Source organism: Neodiprion pinetum, chromosome 3 (genome assembly GCF_021155775.2).
Source record: "Neodiprion pinetum isolate iyNeoPine1 chromosome 3, iyNeoPine1.2, whole genome shotgun sequence".
NCBI lineage: Eukaryota > Metazoa > Arthropoda > Insecta > Hymenoptera > Diprionidae > Neodiprion > Neodiprion pinetum.
The window spans coordinates 34,115,059-34,138,625 of NC_060234.1; the positions used below are offsets into that span (position 1 = coordinate 34,115,059).

The window sequence follows — 23,567 nt, forward strand, 5'->3', positions numbered from 1 at the left end:
ATAACAAAAAAGAAATTTTCCAATTTATTTAGCAGAAGCATCCGCAAACTATCATTTGAATAATCACGTTTCGTCTTAAACAGTGTACTTCAAACCAATTCTGCATTCCCTCTATCCACGTAGAGATGTTTTTTTTTTTCATTTAATTCATTTTCCTTTGGGGTTTATTGATGTCACCAATATTGTAAAAGGAAACAACTAGATGGTGTGTAAATAATCGTATTAGAAAACATTGCCGTACGGGCCAATGTTTGTTGCAAATAGGTGAAAAACTTTACAACTATTAATTGAACAAAAATTAACATCTTGGACTATATATTTATGAACGAAACTTCAACCTTCAAGATGATGCTTTAGTGCGTGCCATGTGATTAGCGATAAATATTTTATGCAGGTTCGATGACATGGTTCAATTTGTCCTATTTTTTGTTGTCAGATTTAATGATCATCCTCGCTTGCCTTGTATTGACAAAATCTTTTATACGAACCAATATCGCATAGAGAATGATTTATATCACGTGGCGTAAGCTTTGGCAGCTTCGGTTCCTTATTAAGTAGCCAACATTATAAATAAAATTTGTATCATAAGATTGAGACTATCCTCTGTTTGGTACTGATATATTTAAAGGGGTTGACAAGCAATCTTAACAATTAGTCAATTTAGTGTTTGGGTAGCATGGAGCCTGCTCTTCCGCTAATCAACTGAATGCCCGCTCCGAAACTCTCGAGGCACATAAGCTAACATTTCGTTTAGTTTAATATGTGTGAAATAAATTGTTGACCCATGTAGATATTGTACCAAGAAAACAGAATGTTCTCTTTTCAGAACATTGAGAAAAAAAAAATTGACTTGAAATGGCTGTTAGGTTTACTTGATATTTTTAGTAAACATAAATATATTAAAGTAGAAAAGTAATACGTGACAGTTTTCCTATTATTATGTTAAATGTGGAGTACAGTTAATGTAGTACCATTGATTATATAAATTGATAATATATGAAGAATCCTTCGGAGTATGTTAATTTTAAAATAAGCTGCGATATAAATTTTCATCCGCGTCTATGTCACGTATTACTTTTCATCATACATACGTACATAGATATATACATATAAGGGTGTGTCATTTTAGGGCGATATATTTTTTTTTTTTTGGCTTATCACCCGAAAAGTCTTTAGTTCGCATCTAAAAACAAATCCTCGCGCAAGGGGAGCGCTGTCAAAAATATTTAGAGGTAGCTCAACGGCATTGAAGTTCTCCCATTTGATTAACATGGGAAAATTTTTTTTTTCACTATTATTGGTTCTCCCGAGTCTGATTAAATCATACGGTATTTTCCTTATAGGGTTTCATAGGAAATCGAATTCTCTACAAAAAACGTCTCTTGATTTTTGTCTGTAAAATCAACGGCTTACGAGTAATTGATGTGCAAACCTAATTTTCTACGAAAATATGTATATTAGAGTTGTTGTCAAATAATGATTTTATAAATATAACTAATTTTTCGATAACTTTTTATGAAGAAACGTCGATAAGAATAAATGTTGTCGTAGGTTTGATGAATAACAAACTTCGGCTGTTAGATTATTATTTATTCGGCGTCATCATGCGATTTGCACAGCAATTACTCGTAAGCCGTTGATTTTACAGATAAAAGTCAAGAGACGTTTTTTGTAGAAAATTAGATTTCCTGTAAAACCCTATAGGGAAAATACCATACAATTTTATCACACTTGGGAGAACCAATAATAGTGAAAAAAAAATGTTTCCCATGTTAATCAAATGGGAAAACTTCAATGCCGTTGAGCCTACCTCTAAATATTTTTTGACAGCGCTCCCCTTGCGCGAGGATTTGTTTTTAGATGCGAACTACAGACTTTTCAGGTGATAAGCCAAAAAAAAAAAAAAATATCGCCCTAAAATGACACACCCTAATACATATATAGGTATTACTTTACGTATATATACATAGACATATATGTATATATGTATGACACCTGTTAAGGGACTTTGGCAACAAAATCGTTTCATTTGTATCTTTTTTTAAAACTTTTTTCTTTTTTTCTTTTTTTTTTTTTTATAGCTAGGCGGCGCAGCCTCCTGTCATACATTCTCACACACTCACTCTCACAATTCGTATTTTTCGTATTTATTCATATTTTCTTTTTCGTTCAGTTTAATAATAAAATAATAATTAAAAAGACTGACATATTGCTGACACATGACAATCCCATGAATAATAATTAATAGTAGCTATTTTATATATACATTACAGAAATTTTGTATACTCAGTAACAAATTGTACAATAATACAAGGCTACACTGAGATCGTCAGACCGTTTTAACACAACCAATGCTGGCACGCTTTGGCATATACAGGGTCGTTTGTTTTTGTTCTCTTTCAACTTGTTTTTTTTTTCGTACTTTTGAAGAGAGACATCTCGAAGTTGAATTAGACGAAAAATAAGTCAAATAAATAATCAATATTAGAGAAGGAAAGAAAAAAAAACCTGTGACGTATATCATATTAACATTACACCTGAGATGTCGATTGCAAGTCCGATTATGTTCTAGCATGTTTGGAAAATCCCTGTACATCCAGAAATGATGAGTGGTAAATCTTATTTACATTATTTATACACGTGAAACGAAAAGTATATATCTCCGAGTTCGAGCAAACTTGTTAACCATAACTTGAAATTGATGGAATTCTAACGAAATAAACACAGAAGAAAGTTAGTTATAGTTTGTTCTAAACAAAGTACACGACGTGGTAATGCTGCTTCAAAATAATCCCAAACAAATTTCAAAATACTGTTATATATTTCAGCTAAATATAAGGATATTTTATTTAAAAATGGTATATATCGCAATTATATCCACATATGCATGTATACTGGAAGGTGTTTCTTGTTAAGAAGTTAAAGTTATAGTATCACTCTGTTTTATAAGACGTGTGTATTATGTATTGACGTTTGTTATTACTATTATTATTATTATATACAACTATATCCTTGTATCGCATTTATTTCAAATAAGCAAATATTCTATCAATTTTGACAACTTTGATTATATTTAATACATGCAATGAAACCGTAGAAAAATTAAATGTATATGAAAACAAAAAAATTAAAAAAAAAAAAAAAAAAATTGACGAAAAAAAAAACAGTTAACCGCAGTAAAATTTTTAAAACAAATTTATGGTTACAATATTGTAAGTACGTTCTGGGCATGATTTACCAAAGTATTACCATGTTATACCTTAACTGTGCCAGCCACGATACAAAATATACGGCCCAAGATATTTTTCAAGTATTTATGCACTATATTTTACAAACCTTTTGTATAATATTTGTGTATGTGTGTATAGTCATCAACTGACGGCACCTTATTAAATGAGTCTAATAGCTCGCGGTGCGACAAAGGACAGGAATTTTTACAACAGTTGTTACGAATCAGATTATGGAAACTTGAAGAATACCATTATAAAGATGAACTTTGGTGACGGGATTATCAAATACTGTGCAAATTAGGGTATTACTTCAATGTAGAATACACGAATGATTAATAATATCGTAGGTATTAGAAAAGTTCAATGAATTTGAACTTTGCATGAAGTGATATAATAAAAGAAACGAATTTTTTTTCACATCTTGATTACCTGCATTGTTAGACTCCAATGATGTTTTCTGATATCAAACAATTGGATTAGAATACCGCAAATTATGACTTAAACTTTCACCCCCTTTACTTCAAATTGTTTACTCTGTACACATAGGTGTTGGCTTTGATTGTATAAACTGGTTACACTCGACATATTATACTAACAATAATCCGAAATCATTAAGGGACATGCTGTTCGTTGCGCCAAGAATCATAAAATTATATCATTATTCAATTTATAGAATCACATACCACCTAAATTTTTCAAAACGTGTACCACTCAAAGAAGTAAAGTGGATTGTGACTTATAATGAAGTACGAAAAATTTTAAATTACATCTTCTTTACGGATGTGAGTCTGATATGTGACAACTGCAAAATATCAATGAAACTTTAATTCGTATATATATACAATATATTTCTTTTAAATATATTTGCTTGACTAAGGCTACACCGCCAGCTTTGTACCGCTCTTGTGCTGTCGCGGAAAAGCCAGGAACGAAAAAAAATAACAAAGAATTTGTTTCTCCTCGTACTTGACTTTGAGATTTCAAAAGCGAGAAACCGGAAAAAAAAAAAAAAAAAAATTAAAAACGAAGTACAACAAAACGTTATCTATTTCAAATAATTAATAATGAATATTATTATTAATACTAAACAGACAATACATCATCATGCGCCCAGGTAAACCCATCTAAAGTAGTCTATATTTTCTTCCACTTCACTTTTTTATGAAGACATTCACATCACTCTCAAAATTATGTCATTTTTATTATTCATTTTCTTTTTTGTTGATTTTTTCTCTTATATTTTACTTTGTCTTACAAGGTTGCTGTTTGAATAAATTATACGAAATCTGTTTCAAAACATCACAACCAGTCAACACAATTAAATTATGATCACCAAGCTGTGGAATGATAAACATGGCGTAATTCACAGAATTAATTCAGCTAGTTGAAAACTTTCGCACATGTAGTTATTTCTGCAGCATGCGACCTATAGGATGAACGGCAATATTATACTACAGATCGAATATTCTAATAACTGTGACACAATATAAGAAAATCTAATACAAAGCACGCTATATGCAATAATTAACCGTTAGCAAAATATTTTTTCAAAGTGCTATAATGTATAAAGGCTACCGGTTGCTCGATAATACCGCGATGGAGTTGCACAATTTTCATTGCTTTTAAGCTCTTTATCCCAAAATTTACAGTGATATTAAACATTCGAAAAGAGAAAAAAAAATCTAATAATTCTGTGAGCCATGTCATCACTGCCTAGATATACGTTACAGACGGTAATGTAAATTTGAGATGTATCATGTAATTTGTCAATTTTAATTAAATGATAAATTTCGATGCATAAACTATGCCATAATTTATAATATGTCTGACGTAATCCAATACTTAGTAAAGATGTAAGGATCAAGTTTAAATTGATTGAATTCAAAATAAAACGAACCAGCGATTAGCAGATACATAGCAATTATATAACAGTATGTTATACTTAAACTCTTTTTCGAAGAACATGACCTGTATGTTTTTCAAGTGATGATATTACGGGATTTTTTTCTTTCGGACATGTTTGGTTTTGAAGAACAAAACCGTACGACAAACGTTAGATGCGTCAGATCTCTATTAGTAGCTGGAGGCAATCCGTTCTCAATGAAGTGTTTGTATCACAAAATATACCGGCATTTTTGAGATTTTCAATCGCATTATACAATTTTGTAATATAAAGTGTGCTGAAGCAATCTTGATGAGATAATGAGAGCCTTGAACTTCGCTATCCTGATATGTGTTGTGTTCTTAGTTAGAGACTGTTGTTAAATTGGAATATTATTACAAGCACGATGAATTTTATTATGTAACAGAAGTTAATCGGACGGTAATTAGTAGTGTGTAATAAATTATTTGTCCGACTTTCGAGAAAATACTAAATGTTTTTATCCGTTCTAGTTGAAGATCGGCAGATCGCATTAAGCAAGTAATATAGTAACCAAAAGTTCTTAATTAAAATCACAGATATAAAAGAATAATTATTTACATTTTTACATTTAATGTTATAAACACTGTTATGTCTTCTTAAGCGTTGCAGAACACTAATTTCGATTAAAATAATAATGTGTTTGAAAAATGTAACATATATTTAATAGCATACTGAAATTCCCCACATGTCAATTATGTATTGTTTTAGTATTGACTTGTTAACATTCTCATAGGCGAAGTTAAGTGTCCAAATAAAAATTTGAATACCGAATAAGTGTTTGTCTGTTTTCTTTGAAATCGTCTTGCTTCGCATAGAGAAGTAACACGAAAAAATTTTAGAAATACTCATACGAACCAGGATACATGCTGCAACTTTTACTCAACAGATTTATTTTGGCAATGATAAGTATATCCAGAACTTTGATATAGGTACGTATACGTATATATAGACATACATGCATATACATATATATATATACATACATACACACATATATTTAAAATAAATTGGTGCTACGGAATTTCAGGATTTACCAGACATTTTATCTTTCAATAAAGACCAAGTTGTGATAGAATAATAATTAATCACGTCAAAAAAATAATATAGTAAAGGTTATATTACAATATTTTCTTGCAGGGACATTATTGATTGCAACAATCGGAAATAGAAATTTAGCAATTTAAATTTCCATGTACTAGTGATAAAGTTATTTTGACGAATTGAATCCTACTCCTTAAATAGAATAATACAAATTGTAAACTATAAAAAGGTGAACATGCCATGATAGAGAGAAAAATATATCTCTTTCGACTTTGAATGCAATGGTATAGAGCTTTAGACTATACAGAATAATGCAAAGTATGAACGCTTATACTAGAGGGTAGTGTAAAAGCTGTTCATGAAATTGTGATATCAGGAAAAATAAATAGCAGTTTCTTTTTCAAGCTGCTTCTTCACCTTGTTCTCATTTTGTAATTGCTTGGATTATTTTCATTGTTTTTCTTGATAAAGTAAACAACTCACAATGCCTGTAATTTTGGGTATTACAATAAACTTTTCTTCATGATTTTTACTGTATCGATTCTTTAATGCTTTCTATTCAAACAGCAACCTCTAAATCGAATTAAACATTACTAAATGTGATGACTACAGAGACATCCCATCTTTCACACATTACAAGCAAGTACTTTTAAATCAATTATTATTTATGATTTTTTTTTTTGTTTTTTCTTTTACCAATAACCAATAACTAGTTATTTAATATTTATTAAATAAGCGGGTCTGTGTAAAAATTTAGTGCTCTTGAACACTTGGTTCAACATTTCCCTCATCTAATTTTAGTTTATACGTCCAAAAACAACTTGCTTATTATTATTATTATTCGTCATGTTCTCCAATGGAAGAAACTGTTGGTTGTCAGCAAATTTTTCTTTCGCTCGATTCACAAGCTCTCTACCACTTCTTTAACACCACGAGGTTCATCACACTAATTATTATTACTATAATTCATAATTTATACAAATTCTGCCTGGCACTCGTTATCGATACATCGTTCTCACGTTTCTTCGGGAACCAGCGAATATATGGCGGCTGTTTTCTATCACACTATAGTATCATTCGTGTTTTGAGTTCTGATTAATCGTGAATCAAAGCGTTACTGGTATTGCAAACACTTTGTTTTAATGAAGCATTAACATCGCACTGCCTTATTTTATTGTAACAATTGTTTGCTGTCCACATTGTGTCACCCGATTGTCCCGGAGTAATAGAGAATGTGATTAGGATCATTTTCACGTTTTCATTAGTTTCACAATATTTAAGTGTCATCAATTGGGATCTCACTTTCATTTCACACATACACGTATTAGTTTTTTTTTGTTTTTGTTTTTTTTTTTTTTTTTTTCAAGAAGTATTTTCAACTTTTAAGAATCCATATTGCCTTATTATTATCCAACGACGTTTTTTTCAATAGAATACAATGTTATGAATGTAACAATACAGTATGAAAGTCTTATTCACTCGCTGTATTTCCATTCGTGTTTAGTTCGAAACATAGAGTAGATATTTAAATTTACCATGTTCAATTTAAAAAAAAAAACTTATTCCTTTTTATTGAAAAAATTTTGAATAATTTTCAAACTATATACACGCCAATCTAATTTCAAAGTATTGTTACTTTATTTTCTAACGGTCTTTTGGAATTTTCACTGCATTTTTTTCTGCAACAGCGGATACAGTAGTATCATTTTTCTTATGTAACTGCTGCTCTATGTGGTTATCAAATTACTACTGCTATCATAATCTCTATGCGCAGTAGTGCGACAGACATCTGAAAAGTTTGTTTCTTCTTCTGTTTCCGATTTTCATTTTCCATATGTTTGTTAATTTTTAATTTTAAACGACTATATACACTTTTGACTATCTCCTTAGGCACAAATTGCGCCTCCCGGCTTTACTGATTTTTTATTCAAATCAGTACTTAATTGTTCATTAACCCCACTTCAGCGGCAAAGCATATTATGTAGATTTTTAAGTTATTTTAAGCTGTACAAGTACGATAATATGTCTCATTCGTTCACAGTACTTTATGTTTAGGAAGTGGAACTTGCATTAGCAATCAGTAGTGTCAATCATATTTTCTTGCATTCTGCCTCATACAGCTTCTTGTACCACCAAGGATTACCATATTTGAATAAATATTGATTTCTCTTCATCGCTATTTATCTCACTGTCCACTGTAGTACTGTACTCGACCAGTTGATGAAGTTACAGGCATTTCTCGCATGACATCTTCCCATGCTGTGTGGAGAAATCAGAAATAGTTAACAAAAAATCATTAAATTTCTGTATTATGAGGATCCCGTGTTAAAATAAATATAGTATAGATTCACTATAAATTGATAAATAGATGTTTCACTTTGAAATATCGACTTCAATTTAATTATTATCTTTTATATTGCTACACGACATCATTATTTAATAAATTTCCCTTATTCGATAGTTTTCAACACATGGAATCGACTTCAAATTACTATTAGGATGTAAGAATTTTTAATTACATACTCTATCATTTTTAATTAATTCTACATATTTGTCTATAATTCTTTTCATAGGAATGTTTCAATTCTGATAGGTGAAATGAAATAAGAAATGATGGCATTTTCCAAGGGCACACTCTCGATGCAGATTATCTTGAATATCATTGGAAATTTTCACGATAAATCTATTATGAAAAATAGGGAAATGTGACTTACCCAATCCAACAAATGTAACAATTTTATCGTGATTGTACGTTAGAATGTTTACAGATTCTTCTGGTGCAACGTATCGCGCCAAAAAATCCTCCATTGGTTGCTGTTGATACTTTTCCATTATACCTGGAGGCGGTGGAGGAGGTAAATAAGTAGGTGGTGGAATGAACCTTGGAGGACCGTAACTCAAGTATGGCAGCTGTGGTACCACTACATGAGGTATAGGATGATGATGAAGTTGAGCGTGTGCAGGGTGCATTTGAAAGTTTGGTGGCGGTTTATCATATCTCAAATGTTTCTCAAACATAGGTGGTGGTCTGTCAAAATTTGGGGGAGGTTTATCAAATAGCGGAGGAGTTGTTGAAAATACCGAGCTAGCTTCCTGTGTTTCTTCACAATCATCAGACAGTAAAAGTTGTTCATTTATTTCAAACCCAAAAATCAATTCACTAGGGGATTCACTATTCCTTAATAAGTCAGGGGTAGCTTCATCTAACAGTATCACAGCTGGTCTTGACGAAGAAATCTTTTTATTCGATGATTGATTTTCCGTAGATTTTTGCGATTGTTCTTTGTTACTCTTTGTCAACTGTTTAGTCTTTTTCACCCCATTATCTTCACGATGGTCTGTTATCACATTCTGATTTTGATTACTCGCCACTTTTACAGAATCATGTTTCAAAATAGTTTGCTGTTCTTTCGTCAATTTTGAATTCTTGTCGGATTCGGTACCACTTTTCGTCGTTTCACCATCCAACATATTCTGTGTTGGTATTTTAGCGTTATTATACGATTTCAACTTTGGAGTGTCAGATTCTTCTTGTTGACCACTAGTTACAGTCTGAGGATATCCCAGTCGCTTTGACTCCTTATCTTCAGAGTGCGTTTGATTTGGTCCATTTCCTGATTTCCGGCTTATTTCTTCCTGTTGCTGGGTAACAGATTTTTTCAACTCTTTAGAATTCTCTAATTGCGGCTGGCTGGAGGCATTTTGAATATTTGGTTGATATGCCCTTCTTGGTCTCGGGATATTAATTCTTGAATTCAAATTCGCATCCTTGAGATTTGTGTTTTCTGGAGAAGTAAAGTTGTCCGAGTCCGGAGAATAGTAATTGATAATTGAGTTGTTCAATTTCGGTGGGGTCTGATTCGTTTGCGTTGTAGTCTCAGTCGAATTTGGGTTAGAATTATTCAAGTTCATGATTTTCGTTTCCTGAGCTAATCGTTGGTGCATTTTTTCAATGTCCCGAACGTACTTGAATACTTGAATGTTTTTATTAATTGCTTCCTCGTGGGCCTCAGCCTTTTTATTATCCGGCGAAGACTTCACTTTTGATAATACAGGCGATGGCGGTTTATCGAAACTTAAACTTAAACTATGTACATGGTTCGAGTTTGCAAAATTATGCTGCCTTATTTTTCTGTCAGAGTGTTGCAATTCGTCCAAACTTGGATAATAGTCTTGAGGTATTTTATCTGATTCGGACGGTGTCTTGGAAGGGACGCTAGGCCAGCAAGCAGCATTCAACATCATTGGCCCAATTTCTGTCATTTTTAAGACAGAGCTGGTAGAAATGTTTATTGTGGCCGTGCGTGCAATATCAGCGTAGCTAGCCTGAGGGGTGCCACCGGAGGAGTTGGTATTTTTAGTAAGATTATGCTTAGTTGTATTCGAAGTTACAGGGAGCGAATGAACGGAGTCTAGGTCGCTGCTATCTGATTTGTCACTGAAATATCAAATAAAAATATTCTCATTTACATTGAATAAAATGTAATTTTTTAAAGTGAAACTTTGAAACAAGCTATTAGATTGGCAAGTACATAGAATAACTTTACTAACTGGCGATTTTCAATAAAACTACAGGTACTTTTTCGGCATTGCGCATCGTTGCAAAGTCAGCAGACAAGCTCTCATTAATCATGACTCAATATAAAAATGAAAACTGTAATTTACTTTGTCCTTTATTTAGGTCTTTATAAAATAAAATTGTTAGTACTGCTAAAAATTTGCGACCGGGTTCCAACATATAATGTTACACAAACGAATTACCTAGGTGGCATACTGCTGGCAGATTTTCTCCTAAGTTCTGGAGACAATGGCGTTCTATACTCGTTATTGAATCCTCTAGATCTTTGCAGATAGGATGCCGTAGTAGTCAAATTTTGTGCTCGACCACCACTGGAACTTCTTCGTCGCTGTTTCTTACTTTTTTTCTTCTTTGTTACCACCAAAAAATCCGGTTCAGGCTCTGGTTCTGGGTTAATCTTTTTTATTGAGTTTCGACGAGTTGTATAATCGTCACCAGTATCATTACAATATATAGATTGCCCTTCTTCCGTACCCCAAGATCGTCGATCACCACGACAATCGACCGGTGTATCCCCAATACTGCGCTGCTTGGCGCGACGGAGTGCCACGTTTGTAGTACCTGCACGGATTGTTTACATATATATAAATAATATAATATTTTAACTGAGTATCAAGATATGCGACTGAGAAAAAACCTAGTCAGGCAAAAATAACTTTCCAAAGGTCTGAAGACAATTGGAGTATTGCTAACAATAAAACATGACATAATGATAAATGAAAGAGCAGTAGCTTACCGTGCTGACTTGAAATACTGCTAGCACCACTGGAACTTATACTCTTCTCTGCAGTGAGATCTTCCAGCTTTGTTTTAGATATTTCCTCCAGTGAATTAGATTTTTGTAGCTTGGCTGGCAGCTGCTCTCTCTTTGCATCCTTTTCTCTGGGTCGTGGTTTCGGTCCTGAACTTGCTTTAACTCTGACTGTATTGGTCGTTTTACCTTTCTTGCCTTTTGACTCTTTGCTTTCAATAAAATTAATCAAGCTATCAATATCCATGTTGCGGTGACCTTCTATGGTTTCAGCTTTGTAGACGATGACATTTGGTTCTTGTGCATGCTTTCTGCGTGACTTTTTGCGTTCGTTGGTATATCCCTGTACAGCATTTCCGTTTTCGTCGAAGGCCTTCTTTTCACCAGAGCCAGATGATTCCTTCACTGGAATGTGATGAGTCGCAAGCCTGGACACTGTTTCTGTGCATACAGCACGCAATGTTCATTCAATGCAACTATTTCTTGTCAGTTTATTGATTTTAAATGTTAGAGACTACTTTGAAAATATCAGCTTATTGTACAACGCTTTGTTTTGCTTAACGAAGTACGTGTTACTCATATTATGTTCATATAACATATTAGAATCTCTCCGACGTTATAACGGTCGTGTCTGACTTTTACATGCTAATAGACAATGTTAGTATGCAGAAATTTGATTATCAAATAGTTTTGTCAACATAAATTTACAACTTCAAGAATAAAAATTTAAAATATCATAATTCTCAGTCAATTTCAAATTAGAGGGTTAGACAATTTTTTTGTGCAAATGATTTGGTTAAGTTCCTTTTTTTTCATATGTACGAAAAACGGAAAATCGACAATTTGTTTTCGCAATAAGAAAATAACACAGGTAATTGTGTTATATTTAATAATACCAGTTCAGAGTCTAATTATTACTTTTCAATATTCATATTCAAATATTTCGCGACACATAAATACAGATATTTACTCATGCTCAAAGTCAGTTATAAATACTCGCATAATGACAAGAAAGGAAGTAAAAAAAAAAAAAAAAAACACTCACCCATGGCAAGATTTGGACTTGTCGTTGACCAATTAACAGGCATCATAGAGTAAACATTGGACACTGGAACTTTGCCCTGCTGAGAATTAGTGCCGCCCGAAGTACCGCCAACAATACATTTCACAGTATTGTATGTTTGAAATTGTCGAGCACTCGTTGCCTCCGTGCCATTGACAGTTACTTTTGATTTGTCTTGTTTGCTATTATTTTCACGTATTGGAAACTCTATACTGCTGTCAACTGGTGTCTGTCCAATGTCGAATGTGGCGTGAGTAATAAATTGCACCGGTAGACGTGGTTCAATAACTTTCATTTCTGTTCCCTCGTCATCTTCCGCTTCGATAGCATGAGGGCGCTGTGTGCCACCCCCTGCCCCTGCTGCATTATGCTCTCCAATACCACCTACCTGTACAATGATAAGTGTTTAAATTTGCAAAGTAGTTTAGGCAGATAAAATAAAACCGTATGGATATTAGGATGGTCCTTAAAGAGGTTATTTTAGAATTTTGACCAGGCCACCCCCAAATCGGTTCCAAATGAATAAAACATAATTTGTGTAAAATCTGAATGTAATAACTAACTCAACCAGGATGGATGTTGGTGAACATAAATCCATTTTTAGTTTCGAATTTGAGCAAAAACCACTAGTTATTATTGACAATGGAAAATCAGTGTGAGAAATGAAATATTACATCAGCTATTTGAACAGTACTTCCACTGGAGTAAGGAAATGAAGAAAAAATCGTAACTTCGGATATTGATACTCCTGAAACAATTCAAAACTGGGCAAAAAAAATCCTCGAATATTGGAGGTAAAAAAAGTGACCAATTTATCATGTTGTCATGAAGATCCTGATGATACGATGGAGTACAGGATTATTCATCTCGGTATACCTTCACAGCAGGAAACTGTTTCGCAGTTTATAAATCATATAATCGCCAGCGCAGTGGAGTGACACACCGTGGCCGTAGCACCAGCACTCCTTGCATTACCCCCTCCATGCTCATACTTTGGAGATAAACAAAAATCACTATCCGCGAGAGTGATCAACCACCAACTTCTATTTGTAATTCAAAATTATTCGTCACTTGTTCTATTTCCAATATTTGAAGAGTTTTTCTGCCAAGTTATGAATTGTGTCAGGAGTAACAACGTACAAAGCTATGATTTTTTCTCCATTTCCCTACTACAATAGAAGTATTGTTCAGATGCCTGATGTCATATTTCATTTTTCAAAGCGATATTTCATCGTCAGTGACAACCAGTGGTTTCTGTCCAAATTCGAACCTAAAAACGGATTTATGCTTAGCGGCGCCCCTTCTAGTTGAGTTACAACGCTCAGATTTTACACAAATCATTTTTTATTTATTTGGAATCGATTTGGGGGGTGGCCAGGTCGAAATTAAAAATAAACATTTTACAAACCACCCTGATGGATATATCTAGAAACTCAGTATTTTGGAAATTAAATGTGAGCGATTTAATAGCAATACCAAAGTAATTGTGTCCTATTATAGGGATTGATCCTCTTTACTTGAAGCAACGATTTAATGATACTGATCAATGCTAACCTCGACATCACTAAGGTCAATCACCATATAATCTGGTTTGGGTTCTGGAGGCGGAGGATCCGATTCGACCATTTCATTTGTAATTTGCTTCCCTCTGCCTCCTCTCTTATTGTCTTTTGACTCTCTGTCTCCGTCAGCAGCCTGTCCAATGTCAATTTCTCGCTTGTTTTCTTTTCTTTCTTTATCTTTGTCCTCTCGTTTCAAACCACTGTATGAAGGTTTGTCCAGGGATTTGGATTTCTCTTTATTAGCCCAATCGTACGATGTCCTCTTGTCTGCGAAACCCTTTTCAATAAACATACAAGAGGCTATAATAATTGTACATATGTCATCGCATCAATTTTGTTCGATATTAAAAAAATTCGAAAAATTTTGTACAGATTGGGCCATATATGTTTCCTCAATCAACAAAACAACACATCAATGTGATTAAGATAATTTCTTGTGTGGATTTGTTTGTATTTGTAGGTCTGAATAAACTTATCTCGAATACGAAAGTACGATTGAGTATTTACTTTCATGCAGACATGAATCACCAACATAGAATACAAAACAACTTATAATAGTAGAAATAGTGATTTAATATTAAATGAATGATGTAAAAAAAAAAGAACAAATAAAAAAATAAAAAAAATTAACGATTGTTACGGCAAACCTTAGCTACCTTTTTGTCAAACAGTATATCCAAATTAGCTAGCGAAGCTAAACTATGGGATGCATTGACATTTGACGGTAGGGATCCACCTTCTCTTTGCCTAGCAGAAACGCTAGGACCTGTATGTTTTTTACCCTTTCTTCTACCCCCACCGTATATGTGGCTGCAACCAGAAGTTAAATATGTGAAACTACTGTCAAATTCAGAGCTGATTGGCTGGGCCAAATTTTGTAATGACCCTCCGTGGGTAAGGCGCTCAGACACTGAATCACGTTTGTTTCTTCGTCGGTTAGAGCCAGGGAGGCAGCGGGAATTGGCTACCGCTCGATGACCTTCTTCTGTTTCATCGGCTTCTGCCTCTTGAAGAAGTTCCTGATAATAAAGGACAAAAATTTACCATTTGCCATGTAACTGTGATAAAAGAATTGCTTTAATTTCTCATTAGTTTCAAATTCGTTAAAGTGCATGAGTGGCAAAAAAAATTCTATGGTTACATTAGGACTGCGGTGCTAGGACGTATTTTTTAATATGTGGTGTCGAACCAAAACATTTCTATTTTCACTTAAAACTTGATTCCGCGAATCTGATAAAAATTCAAGTTAATTGAATGACAATAGATAATAGTGAAGAAACGTGAGAAAAAAATATAATGGTGCAGTAGTGCATACTTCAAAAGTTATTTCTTAAACCAAGCCATTCTAATGCAGATAATTTCACTATATTAATGTCATGACCATCTTTACTTAAGCATCAATCTAGGACTACTGAAAGAAATATACCCTCAGTTAGAATCAGCTTTTATTTAGAGGTTATATTACTTATGACAAAAAATATTAGGGAGAAATGATTTCTCATCTCAGCTGGGAGTAAACTAATAGTGGAATTCCCTAAAATTGTGTAAATTGATTATTTGATGTATTGCCTGAACGGTGGGGGTAGTTTGGTGTTGGTCCCAAAATTCGATAACGATAATTTATTAAAACCAATATGAATGTATGAGATTTAACTGATGTAGTCCAAAATTGATGATAGTGCGTTAACATTTGTCACGAATTGAAGGGGTGGTACAGTTGAGCTGCGAGGTAATTTAAGAGTATTGGATAAATCAGCAACACATTGGTTTCTTATATTATAAAAAAAATTTATCATCTAAAGACAAAAACCGATTAATGTAGAATTGGGTTGACTAATGTTATGCTTATGAAAAAAATAAGTTGTTTGCATCGCTACTATACTATATCATACTAGATATATAATAGAAAATAATGATTCTGCATTCAACTGATGTCTAGCAAGTCAGTTTGTATGCGTTCAGCTACGTATCATAATTCCAAAAGTCTTAAAAAATTCAACATGTTATTCTAATGAAAATGTGACAATCCAACGCCATGAAGAGAAAGTTCCGAATCATGTTGTATGTGGTGGATACAAAAAGGACTTTGTGGAACTGTGTGGAAGATAAAATAATTGCAAAGAGAATTAAAAATTATTGTTACCTTGAAAAGGTTTGATTTTCCTTCACGATCTTTAGGACACTTGTAAGTTATGGCTTCATCCAACAAAGCTCGCAGTTCACCTTCATTGAGAGTCGATAATGTTGCAGGTTCCTCCTGAAAGTGAAAGCAGGAATGTGAAAAAACTATAGTATCAATGCAAACTATACATGGCTACTGATAAATTCGATAAATTATATAAATAATGCAGCTTGCTATACTTCGTGATCCAAGACAATCGCTTCTTGAATGCTTCATCGTGATGGTGTCAACAATGAGATTTATGTTACCTACACTAACTGGTAATACCTAAAATTAGCAACGGCCCTAACAATGACTGATGTGCAAGTTTGCAAATGGAAACATCCAAGTCCAAAGGTCAGAAATATATTAAATGGTTAACTATTTCTTGACATACATGCATTGTTGCAGTGTTTCAGGCAAAATTTGTGTTGAACTATTTGGTTCAACAAATCAAGAATAAATCTCTAAATTTTGGTAACATTTGTTGACAAACTTTAAAAATGCAAGCAGCGAAATTTAAATTTAAACATAAGATAGCTGCATATATAATTATTCCCGATAATGCAATGACAGTTTGTAATTGGAAATAAAGCAATACAACGTGTGACATTATAATTGATGTGAAATCCAAAGGCCAGACAGTATAATAAAATTATGTCCGTGGAAGTTGATAATGAGGACCTCAAAGTATTTTCAGATATTTTTAATTGATTTATGATTATAAGTGGGAAAACTCATTACTGGAATTTGCTGTGTAACAGCAAAATTGATTATAGGTATATGCAGCAGGTAAAGTCACGTTCGTTTCTGTGGATGTGACGAGTCTCAAGGTTGCATGATCATTGCTTTGTGTATCTATTTCTACGTTCTTGTTACAGATGAATACAAACATGTACAAGTTTTTTTTTTTTTTTAAATAATAAATTTCAAAATTCCTATACTTAAAATTTCAACAATGTTAGGTGATTAGGTGACAAAATAAAAAGGCAGATAGAAGAAAAACAAACTTAGCAAGATGACGAATGTCAGACATTCAACCAAATGTGATTAAACTAGGTGATACTATTTCCGATAGTCACATTCGCTAAAATTTAGAAAAGAAAATATAACATGAAATAAACCTTTTTTATGCTCAACTTCGGCATGTGGATGTTTTAAAAATAATTTGTACAGCCAACGACATCAGACACGTGTACTGTTTATGATATTTGGAATGAGAACAAAATTCAGAAATTCCTTTGTGGAGATGAAAATACATTTTCTTTGTTCAAGCAGAGACTAAACTTATATACCGCAGAATACACACTGAATTTTTAAAATATTAGCACTACCTGTCAGCCGTCATGCTTTCCAAACTTACATCACAAGCTGACTCGATGTTTTGAATGCACATTTGTTGATTATTCATCACGGAATTATCAGTTCAGATGCATTTTAATCTGACGTAACTAAGGCCAAATAACGTCAATAAACTCAACACCATGTGAATTGTACTGATAGCTATCGCATTTGGACAACGAGATCCATTGTCGCAATATTTGTCAGTGCAATTTCTGAATATGGTCGCAAGAACACGTTCTGGTGTGGGATAACAAATAAGGAAAGTATGTCAACTCAATATTGCTAAGTTTAGGGCCTCCTCGGCCTTAATAGGTAACATTGAGCAAAATTTCTTTTCAATGACCTTCAACTAACTGCACACATTTTGTTAATTGTATGAATAGTTAGTTCGTTAGAATTGGATAGCTGGTAAATATTCATTTTAATAAATAAATCGACAAAATTACCAAACATGTTATAATCCAATTGTGTTTGTGACTAGCATAGAAATAGTTCATGACTAGATAAGTACGGATATACGCAGATTTGTAAAGTAAATTTAAGGTTTCACTTATTGGATTCTGTGCTGGGCTGATATATTGAAACTGTCTGGTCTAACACGCTTTGTGTACAGCATTATTACAAGCCTACTTGATATCACCTGAATCAATTAATTTTCATTAATTGTGAATAACTATTGGAAAATTAAATTAATTTTTGTGCAACTCTACAAACTTCACAATATTGGTGATTTAATGGAATTTACAATGTCCACTAATGAAATTTCTTTCCACAAAACTGTAGAACATCACCTTACTTATCGATCAAGGTTAAACATGAAAAGTAAAGTTACAAGTGACTATTTATGCAACGGAAAAATGATCAAAGCTGGATGACTTGCTCTTTACTATTGTTGGTTTTTGGAAACCATTTTGAAACAGCTTTCATCACATAGATATTATACTTAAATAATCTTCTTCCTAGCTTAAAATTTGGAGTCCAAGGTCGTGCAAATATTTCAAGCAAGTTTTCAATATCTACTTTCAATGAAAAAATAACGATTAATAAATCGAACACTATAAGCTGCTTATGTGTATGTATAGGATACAGGTAAAGTGACTGGTATCGTTTTCTAGAACTGCCAGAAACATTGGATATAATTGTTATTTATAATCTTCACTAAAATTCAAAGTGTGGTTTGTATTTGATCTTGGAGAAAAAAATTTTTACAGGACTATTTCTTCAAATAATTTATTTCTTTGTAATATACTATTGCATAATCGAAAAACAATCGATTGAAAATTGACGGACAATTGGATTTTTTTTATTAATCAAGTCAACGAATATTTGACAAGAAAGACAGAAATAGCATCACGGAAAACATATGTAACAATTCAATATTTTACGAGGGCTATCTTCTGCTTATTAAAATTCATTCAACTGTCTAGAAACAGTGAATTTTTATGCAACCATACAAGGTTAGTGTAAATAACTAAACTGTGGTATTGACTTGAAACAAATTTGTATAATTAATATTAGAAGCAGTATATTATAAGCATATCATATTGCACTGCCACTGGCACTGCCTACATTTAACTAACATATCATTTATCTACGTGTAACAATGATACCATTACGGTCTGGTCGGATACAAAATATTCTCTACATGGTATTCCACACCCACATCAACAGATACTTTTACGATTAGTGTAATTCTAAAAGTTACTTTGAAGACATATTTTTGAAGTGAATAATGCGAAGCTATGTCCGATATATGCAACGCATTCTTGCATGGGTATCTCTAATTTCATATCAGACTTTCGAGGCATGTAGGTACTCGTGCACGGAAATTGACGATTCGTGCAATTCAACATTTAACTTCAGGATTTTTGTACATGTCGTGCAGAATAAAGATATTTATATCTTTATGCGTGGTCGAAAGTGATGGAGTGTGCATATTCCACACAGGTTATTACAAACTACTGTTTCCAAAACTCTCTTACTTTATTCTGAAATATGATTTTGCTTGCATGATTGTCAAAGCGCTTATACATGTTATGAAAAATAAAAATATGATACCTCAAATAATACCCGTGAATAATCATACATTTATCTGTCGAAGGCTGCGATCAGTAATACAGCAAAATAATGTTCAATTAATGACTTGTATAGAATCTGGCATGAAAAACTGCCTGTAAACCAAGTTTAGGTCATTGGAACTGGGCTGCTATTCGATAAAATATAAATATTACAATAGAAAAGGTGAAATTTTAGTGAATTTTCCCAACTCTTTAAAAAAATATGGAGCAAGAGCACGGAGTAGCGACTCTGGCAAGATGCACCTTAACAAGTGTAAGAAATCTAGTCAATCCAATTCAAGAATCAATTATCTAGTCGAACGATTGATAAAACGTGACCCACTGCGGCGTGAAGTGTGACTGGTGGAAAATTGTGTTCAGGGTGTTTGAAAATACAGTGAAATCATTCGGTTGTTGAGAAATCGAGACAACTGTTACAAAACAAGGTATCGGAGTGAAAAGTTTTTCCTTGCAAAAGAGTCGTTGAAACAATTGAAGATTTACTTACAAGTTACAAGCGAAATGATATGCAGTGCTGGGCAGTACCGGCTACGGAATTTATATTTTTAGAGGGCACCTGGGTCGGTGTACAGTAAAACATTCGTTCATTCCTTGCACCATTCCCGGACACGGACACCCCGAAAAACGGTAAACGTTAAACCCACCGAACGCGAGAAACGAAGGCAGTAAATGAACCGCGACAAAAATAATTAAAGAGATAACAAATTTGCGACTAATTTATCGGTCATTTCGACGAGCGGGCGCGGCGCGCTGTTAACTCTGGCCGCCGCCATTAAACCCGGAGCGCGACCAGATCAGGGCCGAGTTACTACGTGGCCCTAAGAACGTATGGAGAGTAGGTGTAATATATTTGCAATATTTCACGTGTTTTGAAATTTTCGATCGAGGAAAAGAGACTCTTGTGAGAATTGAAAATCTGGGCTATCGTGTAAAGGACGGTGAAGAGCGACGGAGAGTTCGAAAGATTTCAAAGAGCCGTATTTCGTTTGAAGTTTGAATTTTTAAACAAGAGGGATTTAACGCGAACGGATTGATTTGATCAAATTGCAGGAGATTTCAGCGATTAATTACCGAATTGACGTATCGTTGCGGATCGTAATGGTCACTGCCATTTTCTACGGCAATAGGAAAATAGGGCGCAGGCTTTTCGTCGGGGGGTAGATAAATAGGCGTGTTGTAAATACGCAGCCTGGAACTGGAACGGCAATCAATGTTTCTTCGACGGCGTACGGTGAGTTGCATTTGCGAATGTAGGTGTACAGTTAGTCACCTACGGCCCTGGTTCTGCACAACAAGGCAACTTGCCAAGAAGCAGCGAGCAAGCAAGCTATTCGCAAGTCGCAATGCTCCCTACACACACCACTTTGATATCTCTGCGCCAGTAGCGCCACATAGGAATCTTCGAAATTCAATTCACCCTCCGGCGGACAAAGGATTTTTGAACATTTTTTTAGGTCTCAGGTTTGCCCGTAATCATCCAAGGTCATAAACAAATTATACCAAAAACGAACAACCGCGAGATTAAGAACGTCGATCAATTCCCGCAAAGTGGTGCAGAATCGGGATAACCATTACCTTGCATTTTTCGCCACGTAGAAGTATCTGATAAATGTACGTACACGTTTAGCGTGAATATATGTGCGCGACAATAATACTCATCCAAACGAGAAAAAGAGATTTTAGAAAATCTTTTACACTTCCAGCGAACAGCTTAAAGCGTTGATTTAAAATATTGAAACCCGAGATAGATGGTCTCGAATTTCAAACGTCCTCGCCACCACTACCACCACAACCACCGCCGTCGTCGTGGTCGTCATCAGGATAACTACGCATGGCTTGAAAAGACCTCCCTGTAAGTATTATTACTGCGCATCCGATGGTGAACTCATTGGAGAGGGTTGAAAATAGCAGATTTTCAAGCAACTTTACGCGGACAAATTTCGTCAAGCTATCACGGTTGATCAGAGGTTGTTTTCACTTCTAGGTTATCCGACTGTTGCGAGTTATACAACGCAGGAGGGTGTAAGTGTCTAATAAAAACCTAGACAACGTACGGAGCGGAATGACAAAGATTAGAGAGAGAGAGAGCCGGAGAGGGAGAGGGAGGGAGGGAGGAGAGAGAGAGAGAAGAGCGAGCGAGAGAGAGTACACCCGACGTTTAAACGGTTGTTCAATAAAATATCGAAAATGCCAGGGTTACAAACGATATAAATCCTTGTCACGTGATCGGCATGCATACTTGATTACATACCTACATTACGAAAGAATCGTCAAGGTATCAGGGAATTGATAAAAACAGGTGAGGGCGAAATGCGGACGCAGCTTACCTGCTTGTTTTCCGAGCCTGAATTACCAGGCACACTTTGGACCGTCGAATTAGAATTTATTTCACTAGTTTCGGTGGTCACAGTCACGACGGTATTAGCTTCATTTATCGTGGCAGCCTCTGTGCTCGTGTCGGCTGTCCCTACGCGGTTTTCATCGGTTTTGTCGGGGGCTACAGGTTCTTGATGATGCTCCGGCCATGGGGCCATCTTGCTGGAGCTTGACAGAGATATATCTTGTGTGTTCATTGCCTCATATCTCCGACGTGTTTTAGGGCCGTACGGCCGATAATTCACGGTATACCGTCACCATTTAGGTCGGGTAATACGTCCAGCGCACGAAACCGGAGCCACAACACAAATTTTATTTACAAATCAATCGAATTACATGGAAATACGGCATTATACCGAGGCTCTGGGGGTCCCTCGCCCGACATGCTGGACGTTGTGGGCTAGTTTAATCGCTCGGGGTAGACATATCGAGAAGGCGAGCATCGATTAGTCGAAGACCCAACTCCCGCACAATGTTCAGCTTGAAATTCAACCAAGGGGAGGGAACGAATGCGTTTCTCGGATTTCTCCCCTTGTTAACGGGAATTTTGGACCGCACAGTTTCCCCATGAGAAAACCCGAGGCCTATTCTAGCACGAAAATGGTATCGTCCGCCAAAAAAAATCGAAACACAAGACGCCGCCGTCGATTGGTCGAAGTTACGAACGCGTAAACGCCGTTTTATTCGTATGCCGCTACTGTTACACTTTTACCTCACTCACCACTTCGTAACAAATGTTTAATTAACCTTGAAAACGTTTGTCTTAACATGACACGTTCGGGTAATCATACGTTTACCCCTGCAGAATGCGATTTCAACGAATCAACTTGATTCGTCACTACTCCGTTATCGATCGCTCGAAACAACGCATATCCTAACCACAAAAACGAGAGGTTGTCACTTGGCGATTATTCCTGTGAAACTAAAATCTCCGGTTCGTTGAGGCGGATCAATTCGAGATTCCCTGACCAGTTTCACGCGTCGACAATGTTCACTGAGTTGCGTTAGTTAAAAGAACAATTAAATCTTTCACCATTTGGTCAGTTTTCAATTTTGTTTAATGAAAATAAGAAGAAAAAAAGACACATCTATGCGTATTTAATTCACATTGTTCCCATCGACAATACTTATGTACCCACTCAAGTTCACAGAGTACTTATTCTAACGATTATATGACAACTAATATTATTTACACATTAATGTTAGAACATCGACGGGACAGCATTTTTACGTAGAATTATCGTCTTTCACCATTTTCCCAACACAATAGCAACACGGCTGCTGTTGCTTCGCTTTTGCGCATACGGAGAAACAGTTAAATTGCAATGGCCTCGCAGTTCGCATGTACATACATACGTCGTCTGGTATCAGTGCCGAATCAAGCTGTCGTGGGGCCCGAGCTTTAGAAATTTTCAATACTTTTTCATCTCTATACGGTCCCGCGCGGCAAGGAACTGC

General features: G+C 34.7%; 1 protein-coding gene and 1 long non-coding RNA gene across 4 annotated transcripts; one reads left to right on the plus strand and one right to left on the minus strand.

Annotated features, from left to right (window-relative positions):
- Window positions 1-1,992: 1,992 nt before the first annotated feature.
- Window positions 1,993-23,564, minus strand: tyf (twenty-four). 3 transcript variants are annotated; one of them, XM_046618237.2, is made up of 9 exons: window positions 22,061-23,564; window positions 16,294-16,407; window positions 14,807-15,169; window positions 14,143-14,427; window positions 12,571-12,976; window positions 11,511-11,960; window positions 10,957-11,335; window positions 8,910-10,633; window positions 1,993-8,454 (listed from the first exon to the last, which is right to left on the minus strand). In XM_046618237.2, exons 1-9 carry the CDS (start codon window positions 22,304-22,306, stop codon window positions 8,381-8,383), a joined length of 4,041 nt encoding a protein of 1,346 aa, XP_046474193.1. In that variant the 5' UTR covers window positions 22,307-23,564; the 3' UTR covers window positions 1,993-8,380. The 3 variants fall into 3 exon arrangements, with proteins under 3 accessions (XP_046474193.1, XP_046474192.1, XP_046474194.1); XM_046618236.2 differs by having other exon boundaries at window positions 11,511-11,966; window positions 22,061-23,563; XM_046618238.2 differs by lacking the exon at window positions 14,807-15,169 and having other exon boundaries at window positions 11,511-11,966.
- On the plus strand, window positions 21,113-22,045 carry LOC124215181 (uncharacterized). Its single transcript, XR_006882299.1, has 3 exons — window positions 21,113-21,344; window positions 21,437-21,585; window positions 21,718-22,045. It is a non-coding gene; the product is annotated as an uncharacterized lncRNA (long non-coding RNA).
- Window positions 23,565-23,567: the final 3 nt, after the last annotated feature.